A 12,128-nucleotide genomic window follows, 5' to 3' on the forward strand; every position below is an offset into this window, starting at 1 on the left:
ATTTTAGCCTTACAGGCAAGAGTGAGGTGATATCTCATTGTAGTTTTGATTTGTATCTCCCTGATGATCAGTGATGTTGAACATCTTTTCATGTGTCTGTTAACCATCTGTATATCTTCTTTGGAAAAATGTATATTTATGTCTTCCACCCATTTCTTAACTGGATTATTTGCTTTTTAGGTGTTGAGTTTGATGTTCTTTATAGATTTTGGATACTAACCTGTGGGAATTCATAGTGCCTAGCTAGAGAAGATTTAGTAAACACATGCCTCCCTGGATGAGACTAGTTGAAAAAGGAGTGTCCAGAAAACTGCGCCCTTTACAGTTCCTGGGCTGAAAACAGCCAGCTTCTCGCTGCAGCTCAATGCACTCATCCAAGGAGTAAATGCTTGACTTAGGAGAAACATTTATCCTTGGAAGTCATGCACTCCCTGTCTGTACTCCTGTCACGAGCACAGCTTGTTCTGGGCACACGATACTCCCCATGCCACTGTCTTGATTATTACAGCTTCATATTCCTTCTCGTATTTCTTATTCCCTTGTCGTATTGATAACAGTCACAATAAAAGTGGAGGCAGTCTTTCTTAGGACCTTTTGCCACTAGGGTGGTCCCCAGACCCTCTCTTTTCTACTACTAAGGTGTCCGGAGTAATCTTTCCATTTGCCATATCAGGGTTTGAAGGCCAAACCTGACACTAACCCTTAATCAGATAGGTCATTTGAAAATATCTTCTCCCATCCCATTGATTGCTTTTTAGTTTCGTTAATCATTTCCTTTGCTGTTCAGAAGCTTCTCAACTTGATGAAGTCCCAGTGTTCCCAACACCATTTGTTGTAGAGACTTTTTCCCATCAGATATTCTTTCCTGCTTTGTTGAAGATTAATTGACCATATAATTGTGGGCTTATTTCTGGGTTTTCTCTTCTGCTTTATTGATCTATGTGTTTGTTTTTATGCCAGTACCATACTGTCTTGATGACTACAGCTTTGTAACATAGCTTGAAGTCCAGAATTGTCATGCCTAAGCCTTGCTTTTCTTTTTTCAAAATTGTTTTGGCTATTCAGGGGCTTTTTTTGTTCCATACAAATTTTAGAATTATTTGTTCTAGTTCTGTGAAAAATGCTGTTGGTATTTTGATAGGGATTGAATTAATTGTGAAGATTGCTCTGGGTAGTGTGGACATTTTAACAATATTAACTCTTCTAATCCATGAGCATGGAATGTTTTTCCATTTCTTTGTGTCATCTTCAATTTCTTTGATCAGTGTTTTATAGCTTTCAGAGTACAGGCCTTTCACCTCTTTGGTTAGATTTATTACTAGGTATCTTATTGCTTTTGGTGCAATTGTAAATTGGATTGCAAATCATATAACTTTTAACCCAAAGTGTATTTAACTATCGTTTGTTCGAAATTCTAAAATGCACATTACAAAGTCTAAGGAGAGCAAAGTCCATAAAGAGAGTAGTTGAACAGTAATCTGTTCTGTTTAGTAAAAGTGTCAGTCACTAAGTATAGTTCAATGTCACTGCTGGTATTTATGACTTTTTTTGCCTATTGCCTACCTAACTCAATTTTTGTTAATTTACCTCATGCCATTTTAAATTTTTGTACCGTTTTTATATTAATAAGTAAGAAATTTTAAAACTCATGATTACATCTGGTAAAAACAGTATGTTTTAAGTTAAAACACGTTTTTTCATTACTATATATAACTTTGTTATGTCTATAATTGAATACCTTTATATTGTAGTTTTGTCTGAATTTACCTCTAAGCAATTCATGAGCACATTACTTCCCTGATCTTAAAGTTATGAGTGGAACCAGACTTAGGGTGGGAAGAGTATGGACCAAAGGGAGCAAAAGAAACTGTTCAAAGCAAAGGCAAGCTCACGGCACCAGACATGGAAACCTGAATATGAAATAGAAGGCATGAAAATTTCAAATCACGTAAAGCTTTTTAAATAGAGAAGACAAACAGTATTACTTAAAATATTTCTACACATAAAAGAAAATCTAAAAGATTACTAATTAAAACTTGACAGACTTACAGTTTTAGTTCAAAGAGGTGAGAAACTGGAGTGTTTGATCTCACTCTAAAAAGAGAAAAAAAGGGGTGGACAAATTGCTAATTAGTTACTTTATTTTGAACCAAACAGAAAACTTAAATTGCAGGGAAAACAACTAACCTCAGTTTTAGGGTTGATCTCACAATGACTCTATCTGTAGGTATTTTTATTTCTTCTCTGTAAAGAGACTTAGGCTTAAAAACATTAACAAATTTGCCCCAATTTCTTAGGAACATGTAGTGCAGCAGGCATTTGTTCCTAGGCCTCTTGTATCAAATTATTTGATCTTAAACACATACTGGCTTAAACCAGTAACGTAATTGATACTCTAATTTTTACTGTTTGAAATAGTGTTTAGTATAATTTTTTGTAATTAAATTTGTGCTCTAAATAAAAAATATACATAAAATGCTGACTTTATTTCTGGATTACTTATTTATATATCTCTACTCTTACATTTTGTTCTAATGGATTTGCTCAGTCCTTCAACCTTAAAGTTAGTAATGAGACACAGGAGATAACTTTAAGTTAATCATTACTTTTTATATTATCTTCTATTTTATATCTACTTTATATATCTTCTATTAAATATTATCTCCTAATTGTTAATTCCTGCAAATGTTTTTCAGATCCTAGCTTACCTATGTTTCTACTTTTTAGTGGTGGTTTAAGTTTCATGTAATTGGGTAAAACAATTTTCAAACAACATCTAAACAATGAAAGAAATAAAATTTTGAGAAAAAACCAACATAAATAAATACTTTTATGTTCTTGGACTAGTTCGTAGCTTGCAGAAATCAAAGACTATCTGAGGGCACAATTATTAATTAACTTAGATTGCTAAACAGAAATATTTATGCAACTATGTTCAGGACTAAGTCTTTTTCCACTGCGTGTTGAACAGAAGTTTATTCAATACTGACAGGGTGGTGAAGATGCAATAAAACTTTATGAGTAGCTCAGTATATAGCTGGGCAGTTTCCGTGATCCCTACTTTGGCAGCCTCACCCAGCTCTGCTACAACATAGTAAACAGAACAGGCTATGAAATAAGGTAAGTTTACAGATCATATTTCTTTGTTTCTTTCATGTTTCCAAATATTTATTCCTTTAATTCATGTTAGCAATATTCCTGTCTATTGGCACTTGTTTAAAATAGAAAAGATAGCATTTTTCATTTGCCTTTTTAAATATTTATCTCTTGTACTAAAACAGAAGAAAACATTTTTTAAATTTTTTTAAGATATGAGAATATTTTCTTTGCCCAGCTCTTCATTATAATTTTTGTCAGACTAAGTTGAATCAGGCATGTTTATTTAATTACTTCATAAAGAAAAAAGTTCAAAAATATTTTGAAATATGTACAAATACTCTAAGTGTGATTTAATCTATTTTATTTGAGAAAATATAGGTGGAATAGAATACAACACTTATAAAACATTTAATCTTTTCTAGCAAATCTCTTAAAGATCAGTCATCAAGTTACCTTCTAATAAAGTATTACTCATTTTGAAAATAAATATACACAGAAAGTACATCAATATGTAATTTCCCCAAAAATGTTTTGCTTGAAATCACTGTGATCTAAAATGTGATCACTGAAATTACCACTTACAGCATATGAACAATTTTAGTACTGTTTATGAGTACTCACATGAGTAATTTAATTTTAATACATTAATTTTGTTCTAATTCTTAAAGATAAAAGGTTTGCTTTATAGCAATATGCATTTTCACTTTTAGACTTTCCTTAAAAATAGAAAGGCACAATCCTTATTGACCTCATTATACCAAAGTAAGATAGTACTTTGAGTCAGACAAGCTTATTTAAAGTTAAACATTAAATGCAACTGTGTTCTTTCTCACATAGCATTGAGCAATTCAGTTTCATTTTCCTAACAGCTTCATATATCCCGTCACTTTGATTAAGTCTAGTTTAAAGGGTTCCTTGAAGATTACAGATGCAATAAACAGCTTATATATGTATAATAGGAAATCATAGGCTAAAATTGAATGCTAGTCTTTAAACACTCATTCATAAAGTATATTTTAAAGAGTGAGCTTGTGCTTACTTGATGTCAGGCTCTGAACTACTTCCATCATTATTGTGACTAAGAATATAAAAATCCTGGGGTATCTGGGTGCCACAGTCCCTTAAGTGTCAGACTCTTGGTTTTGGCTCAGGTTGTGATCTCAGGGTTGTGAAATCGAGCTCCATGTGGGGCTCTGCACTCAGAGTAGAGTGCTTAAGACTCTCTCTCCCTCTCCCTCTGCCCCTCCCTCCCACTTTCTCTCTCTCTCAAATAAATAAATAAATCTTTTTAAAAAAATATAAAAATCCAATTAAAGAAATTAACGTATGTATTAATAAGGGCAATAGATATGTGATGTGGTAAAGTAGAAAAAAGGTAGATTATCTCTGCCTCTAGGAGTAGTAGGAAAGTACTCACCAAGAACATGGCATTTGAACCATGCATAAATTGAGACTAACCTAGAAGAACAAATGTGGGAGGATTAAAGAAGGATTAAATAGCATGTCCTTAAGAAGACATGTTCTCCAAGAAATATGTTGCAGTGGTGGAGATAGGATGAAGGTATACTTCTGAAAATAGTTTGGAGATAGAACCAACAGGACTTTTGAATGATTGAATGTTATGGAAAGATATGAAAGAGCGAAAATAAGTTTTTAGGTTGGGATAGCTGTATATATGAACTAACCTAGATAATTATGGGAGAAGGAGCTAATGTGAAAGGCCAAAAAAATATTTTAAAATCAGCAATTTATAATCACTATATTGCACACCTGAAACTAATATTACACTGTATGCTAACTAACTAGAATTTAAATAAAAATTCAAAAAAATAAAATGAACAATTTATTAAAGCATTTACCATGGAAATTCTAAATTCCTATCTGGGTATATGCCACTGAATTAAGATTTATATAAAAATAATAGAATACAGAAAAGTCAGGGAAACTTGAAAAGTACAAGAGATGAGAGATGTGTGGTCAAAACTAAATTAATAAATTTTAAGGTAATTACTGGAAGAAAGCTCTTCCCAATCTACATTTAGGTATCCTTTGTATGCTAACTCAAATACATAATGCTATCAGAAAATAAATACATATGTTTGATATGAGAGTTTTGTATATCATACTTATATCTTGAAGGAGGAACTTGGAGATGATTTAATTGAAACCTTTTTCTGAAGCGACAAATCCCAAATAAATACTATATACCTATATCATTTTTCATAATATTTTATATTTGTATTCATATATATTTATATTCTTTTCCACAATATTGTTCTAAGAAAGCAGTGTTGAAATTCGAGAGAGTGTTAGAATTCAAGGAAGAACTAGAATTTTGACTCTAAGAAAATAGCTTATTTTCTCTGAAGTTGAAGTTTCTAATGAGCAAAAGGTGGATAACATCATCTCCTTCAAAAAATAGTGAGAATTAGGGGATGCACTGCAGGTGTCAGATTTCTTTTACTTGAGAAGGGCTCTAACATGAGAGAGCAAGGCACATCTGCTTGGAGATCTTTTCTTCCCTCTACGTTTCATCGTAGTTACCAATAATGTGTATCACAAATTCACTCTATCGGGGCGCCTGGGTGGCACAGCGGTTAAGCGTCTGCCTTCGCCTCAAGGCGTGACCCCGGCGTTATGGGATCGAGCCCCACATCAGGCTCCTCCGCTATGAGCCTGCTTCTTCCTCTCCCTCTACCCCTGCTTGTGTACCCTCTCTAGCTGGCTGCCTCTCTCTCTGTCGAATAAATAAATAAAATCTTTAAAAAAAAATTCACTCTATTTATTAAAAATTGCATGTGCTGTTTACATTTGCCAGTTTATTATTTTAGATTATAAACAACTGTCTGCGGCTCTGCTTGTGTTGTACTTAGTTAAAAAAAGAGAAATGTATATACTCTTATGACAATGATGGTGGCTTAGTGTAGTTACATATTTTACATTATATATATGTATTTCTTTTCTTTCTTTAGATGGCAAAGAAGAAATTTACTGGATTAGAAATCACTCTTATTGTCCTTTTTGCTATAGTTGCTATAATAGCTATTGCCCTAATTGCTGTTTTAGCAACTAAGACATCCGCTGTTGAAAGTAAGTAATGTTAAAAACACTTGCACGTTAGAGTGAAGTTAAATAAAATTTATCCCATAATAGTTATGGATTTTTAAAAGTAATCTACATGAGATGAAAAATGTGGAGAATGATCTCAAGTAAGTTACATAATTATTCCAAGTTTTTCCTATCCATTATATTACAGTTATTTCAGTGAACAGCTGTTGTAATTAAGCAATCCATATGGTTTGACATTAGTGATCTTCCCCACCTTGTGTTGCTTGAGAAATTGTGAAGAGGCAATGGGATCAAGGTGTTAATGGAAGGTCCTGGTTTTTGCTCTGGCCTTCAGATACTTGCAAAAGTATGGGGCGCAGAGTGGAAAATCTGGGGGAATACCCTCTTTATTTTAGTCTCAATTCTTTTTTTTTTAAGTGAGAGAGAGGATGTATAACAAAAACAGGTAGAGGGAAGGTGAAACAAAGCTTGAAGTGTTTATCCTTTTTTTCTATTTCTGTCCTAATTTAGAGTAATGCATACTACTCTGATTCACCTCACCTTCTCTTTTTTCATCATTCTTTTTTGACAAAAGCAGAATTAGAAAGGCTGTTACAGATTACCTTCTAGTCTAACCATAGTTAGTTTTCCACTGCTATTAGTCATGTTTTACCTGCTCCTGGTAAACTTAAAGCTGACTACATTGTGACATGATTATTTTATCTTACCCATATCTGATTGCTGCAAAGTTCCTATTATATAGAATTGGAATTTATTTTTCTTTCCAGTTCCTTCCTTTCTCTTCTGTTCACTTCAAAATATTGTTTTCCTCCTGTTTTTCTCTTTTCCGCTCTAATTCTTGTCTCCTTCTCTATATCCTTTTCCCATACATATATCTCCATCTTCTTTCTTCATCTATAAAACATATTTTTCATAAATATGGTGGAGTAAACATTTTGCTTCCTTTTGAATCTACTTCAAGACTTTCTGTGAAAATATTTTGTTTTTCTGCTGAAACAGTCAATAGGGCTCTGCACAGTCAATTTTTAAATATCATTTGGATATTTTCCTTTGGTGACTAGGACTTGAATTTGTGGGTCCTTTATTAGCGTAACATTTATTTTTATTTTTATTATATATATAAGTTCATTTGTTCTTTCAATGTAAGGTATTTATTAACACCATGTTTTATTTTATTAACCTCTTTCTTCCCTAGCAATTAGTAATTCTACTGCAACTCCATCTACCACTCGTACAACCACCGTGTATCCTGGTTCAGGAAAATGTCCAAGCGACCAAGATGATCGTATCAATGAGAGAATGAACTGCATTCCAGAGCAATTCCCAACACAGGTCTGCCACAAAAGACTTTAATATTTTTATGAATAGATATAGATATTCATATATATACGTATATATAGTTGTATGTATATACATACTATATATACGTATATATATAGTAGTAATTAAATTAAGATAATTGCTTAGTCTTGGATCAGTTCCATATTTTTAAAATCTAGCCATCAGTTAGGCTGCATTTATCTTTTTATTATAACTCCATATAAAGAGATGAGAGATAATTGAAATTGATGAGCTGGCTTTTCTGTACTTCTATTTAATAAATTACCAAGTTAATATTCTTCCATGCTTAACAAGCTACTGTTAATTTTAAAAATCTTTATGAAATTCTGTCCTTGCAAATCTACTTCTTAAAAAATATAACCTTTGACAGTATAGAACATTTGAGAGATAATATGAATGCTCCATAAAAGTGTTTGTAATGATGGCATTAAGAAGTGTCTGGAAAATAAAGTCAAACTGATATTTTGGAAAATTATTATTATTTATTTTTTAATTATTTGGTTGTTTGGGAGAAGAGGCTCAAATAGAGAAAATTAAGGGTAACTTAATAGGTTCATGTAACCCTAAGTTGACTCTTCCTTGGTTTTCATAACCTACGTGGAAATAAAGGTCGAGGAGAGCATGGGTGTACAAATATACACATTTGTAATATCTATATATTCTATGCAATCTATAATATATTATGATATCTATAAATATAATATATATTAATATATATATTAATCAGGGCATATCAAATACTATACACTATATATATTATAATGTAATATGCATATTTATAGTATATTATGTGTTATATGCATGTAATATACATATCTAATATATATTAAATCTATAATAGACATATCTGAATCTCACCTCTCTCACTCTCTCCATCACAAAAAATATAACTAAATGAACTATAAAATTTCTATATGTATGGAAGTGTTGAATTACTATATTGTACACCTGAAACTAATATTACACTGTATCTTAACTAACTGGAATTTAAATAAAAACTTAAAAAATAGATTAGGAATTAAAATAATAGGGGGAAATACCTGAAATCTTGAAAAATAGGCAGCATGACTAAACATAAATAACAAGTATCAAAATCTATACAAAATAAATCAAAATTATTCATATTTTAAAAGCAACAATGAAGATACACATTTTAAACCTATATTTTGGTGTGTGTTTATGTAGTGGTATGAGTGATATCTTCCAAAAAATTCATGTCTACTTGGAGCCTTAGAATATGATTTTATTTGGAAATAGGATCTTTGCAGATGTAATTATAAGGATCTTTGCAGATGTAATTAAATGCTAAATGAGGTTATGCTGGATTAGGGTGGGCCCTAAATCCAATGGCTGGTGTCCTTATAAGAGAAGGGGATGACACACAGAGAACTACAAGGAAGAAAGCAGTGTAAAGATGGAAGTAGAGACTGGGGTAAGGTATCTTCAAATCAAGAAATCCTGGTTTACCAGGAGCTATCAGAAGCTAGGAACACAAAACCAAGCAGTCTTCCTTAGAGCCTTAGCGGTAGCATGGTTCTGCTATCACCTTGAAGTAGGACTTCTATACTCCAGAACTGTGGAAGAATAAATTTCTGTTGATTCAGACAACGCTACTTATGGTTGTTATGACAGACCTAGGAACCCAATACAGTGTGTTTGGCAGAACTTCATGTAACTCCATTTTACTCTATATTTTTTATTTTATCAAAATATGATTGTAATTTACTTATTTCTTTTTCTTAGCACCTTTATACCTTCCCAAATCAGTATATCTACATCTATTTCTGCCTCTTTGTTTTGTACCAATATTTTTAAAAGTCTTTTAGAAAAACTACTGTAGGGTGCCTGGATGGCTTAGTCGGTTAAGTGTCTGCTTTTGGCTCTGGTCGTGATCCCATAAGGTCCTGGGATCGAGTCCCAAAACAGGCTCTCTGCTCAGTGGGAAGCCTGCTTCTCCCTCTGTCTGCCACTCTTCCAGCTTGTGCTATCTCTCTCTCTCTCTCTCTGTAATAAATAAATAAATAAAATCTTTAAAAAATAAAAGAGGCTACCGTAAATAACAATTTTTATATAATTGTCTCATTGTATTGCTGGGAGTATTTCTATAAGCTCTATAACGAGAGGGTTAATTGCCTGATAAAAGTCACATGTACTTTATATTCTGATAGATAATGACCCTCTAAAATATCAGATCCAATTGTACTTCCATTTGTAACATACATGTATGCATGTGTTTACATGTGTGTGCATGTGTATGTGTATCTGAAGCCATTTTAATTTGATGTTAAAGTAGGAGAGAAGTTAACATGTCAGCTGCTACAAATGTAGGCTTTAAACTTCTTTTCAAGGAAATAACCAAGGGAAAAAAAATCCCACAGATGCTCAAATTATGAAAGTGTGTCACACTATTAAATTCAAATATTAAGTAGATTTTTAATTATACCAATGTTAACGCACAGCATTGACATGTGGCTCCACTTTTTATATGAGCATACATAATTTTTTCCACTTCACACAGTCTTTCCATACAGATCATAAAACTACTCAAGAGTTCAGTGTTTTGTGTTAGTCATTGAATGTAATGTCTGCAAATAGTTGCAACACCAGGCACATAAATTAGTTTAACTAGTTTACTTAAATACTGAACTAATAAGTAGCTGGAAATAACTGCATTAAGCATTTTATGTAGCCTTGAATTCAGGGCATGTATTCATCTTTATAACCTCACTTGCAGCTTGATACATAATTGATACACAAAAAATATTTCAATTCTTCTAAATTGACTACATGACAACAGAATAGATTATAATTACTCATAGGGCAGGAACTTTTACCTTTTTTTAAGATTTTTATCTCTCTGGAGAGAGAGGAGAGGAGAGGGAGAGGGACAAGCGGATTCTGCACGCTCAGCGGGGAGCCTCATCCCACAACCCAGAGATCATGACCTGAGCCGAAATAAGAGTCCCATGCTTAACCAGCTGAGCCACCCAGGCACCCAGGGTAGGAAATTTTAAGAAAATATGGGCTTAGTATTATATTTTGAAATCTGGGATTGTGATACCTTCAGCTTTGTTCTTGTTTCTCAAGATTACTTTGGCTATTCGGGGTCTTTTGTGGTTCCATACAAATTGTAGTATTATTTGTTCTGGTTCTGTGAAAAATGTTTGTATTTTCATATGGATTATATTGAAACTGTAGATGCTTTGAGTATTATACTCAAATTAAAAAATTAAAAGTTGAGGTACCTGGGTGGCTCAGTCAGTGAAGCATCTGCCTTTGGCTCAGGTCATGATCCCGGGGTCCTGGGATGGAGTCCCACCTCAGGCTCCCTGGAACCTGCTTCTCCTTCTCCTTCTCCTTCTGCCTGCTGCTCCTCCTGCTTGTGTACTCTCTGTGTGTCAAATAAATAAAATAAATAATATCTTTAAAAAATTAAAAGCAAGCGAAGAAAAACCATAGGTTTACAGTAACGTATATTGACATGTTAATTTTATAAATCACCACTCAGAGCGTCAGTCTTTGGTAGGGTGTAGCTAATTCAACTGATATTTCTGCCAAGTGAAAGGAACAAGAGAATAGGTGATATTTTAACATATTTTTGAAGAAAAAAGCTTGTTTTTCAAACATTTAATTCACACATTTATTGGAATGAATGAATATTTAAAAAATAGAGACTGACACATGATCACAATACTAATCCTGTGATTCCTTTTATAAATGTCTCATCAGGCAACTTGTGCCATGCGAGGTTGCTGCTGGAAGCCATGGAATGACTCTCTTATTCCTTGGTGCTTCTTCGTAGATAACCATGGCTATAATGTTGACAAAGTGACAACAACAAGTACTGGTGAGAAATGTTCTGTCATGGCGATCCAATGTAATATATTTTAAGTGGAAAACAAAAAATATATTTAAAATTTTTCTTTGGAAATATATCTTAAATAGAATCAAATGGGAAGTTTGTACACAAGAGTGTTTAAATTGCTTATATCAAGGATTTATTTTTTGCATAATTGTATCTTAATAAAAGAAGTCATTATTTGTGATAAAGGGAATATAATTATAAAACTAATTAATATTATTAATCTTTATAAATAAAGTCATCACTCATGCCAACTTTTTTCTTCCTTTAAGGACTTGAAGCCACATTGAACAGGATACCTTCACCTACTCTGTTTGGAAATGACATTTCTAGTGTTCTCCTCACAACTCAAAATCAGACACCCAATCGTTTCCGGTTTAAGGTTGGTTTTTATTTATAAAGAGGAGTTAAGCATGAAAGGCAGTGATCAGCACACCTTTCATCTTACCAAGACATTTTCCCTTTTAAGAAATATTTATTCCAAAGCAAAGGACTGATTGGACTAGTTACTCCACTTTCTTGAGCCTGTTTGCTGAAATGTAACATAAGAACAGTTTGTCCAGCAGTTGTTTTTGAAGAATTTCATAATATAGTCAATGTAAAATATTGGATAAGGTGTCTTGAGAAGAATAAACACTCGATAAATTTTAATTTAAATTTTTATTCTTTCAACCACACACTATGATGAAGAATTAGTTTAAAATTTGAGAAACATACTAATTGTGCTGTATAAATGGGACTTTTACTTACTTAGTTC

The 12,128-nt window shown here is 32.8% G+C and overlaps 1 protein-coding gene across 1 annotated transcript in view; it reads left to right on the forward strand.

Annotated features, from left to right (window-relative positions):
* The first annotated feature begins 3,003 nt into the window (after positions 1-3,003).
* SI (sucrase-isomaltase) overlaps positions 3,004-12,128 on the forward strand; it is a 92,067-nt gene continuing 82,942 nt past the window's right edge. Inside the window, exons 1-5 of the mRNA XM_011224093.3 lie at positions 3,004-3,120; positions 6,072-6,189; positions 7,364-7,500; positions 11,239-11,356; positions 11,644-11,753. Of these exons, the coding sequence (XP_011222395.1) occupies positions 6,072-6,189; positions 7,364-7,500; positions 11,239-11,356; positions 11,644-11,753 (483 nt within the window). The 5' untranslated portion in view covers positions 3,004-3,120. The remainder of the gene's footprint in view (positions 3,121-6,071; positions 6,190-7,363; positions 7,501-11,238; positions 11,357-11,643; positions 11,754-12,128) is intronic.

Source organism: Ailuropoda melanoleuca, chromosome 1, assembly GCF_002007445.2.
Source record: "Ailuropoda melanoleuca isolate Jingjing chromosome 1, ASM200744v2, whole genome shotgun sequence".
In the NCBI taxonomy this organism is placed as follows: Eukaryota; Metazoa; Chordata; class Mammalia; order Carnivora; family Ursidae; genus Ailuropoda; species Ailuropoda melanoleuca.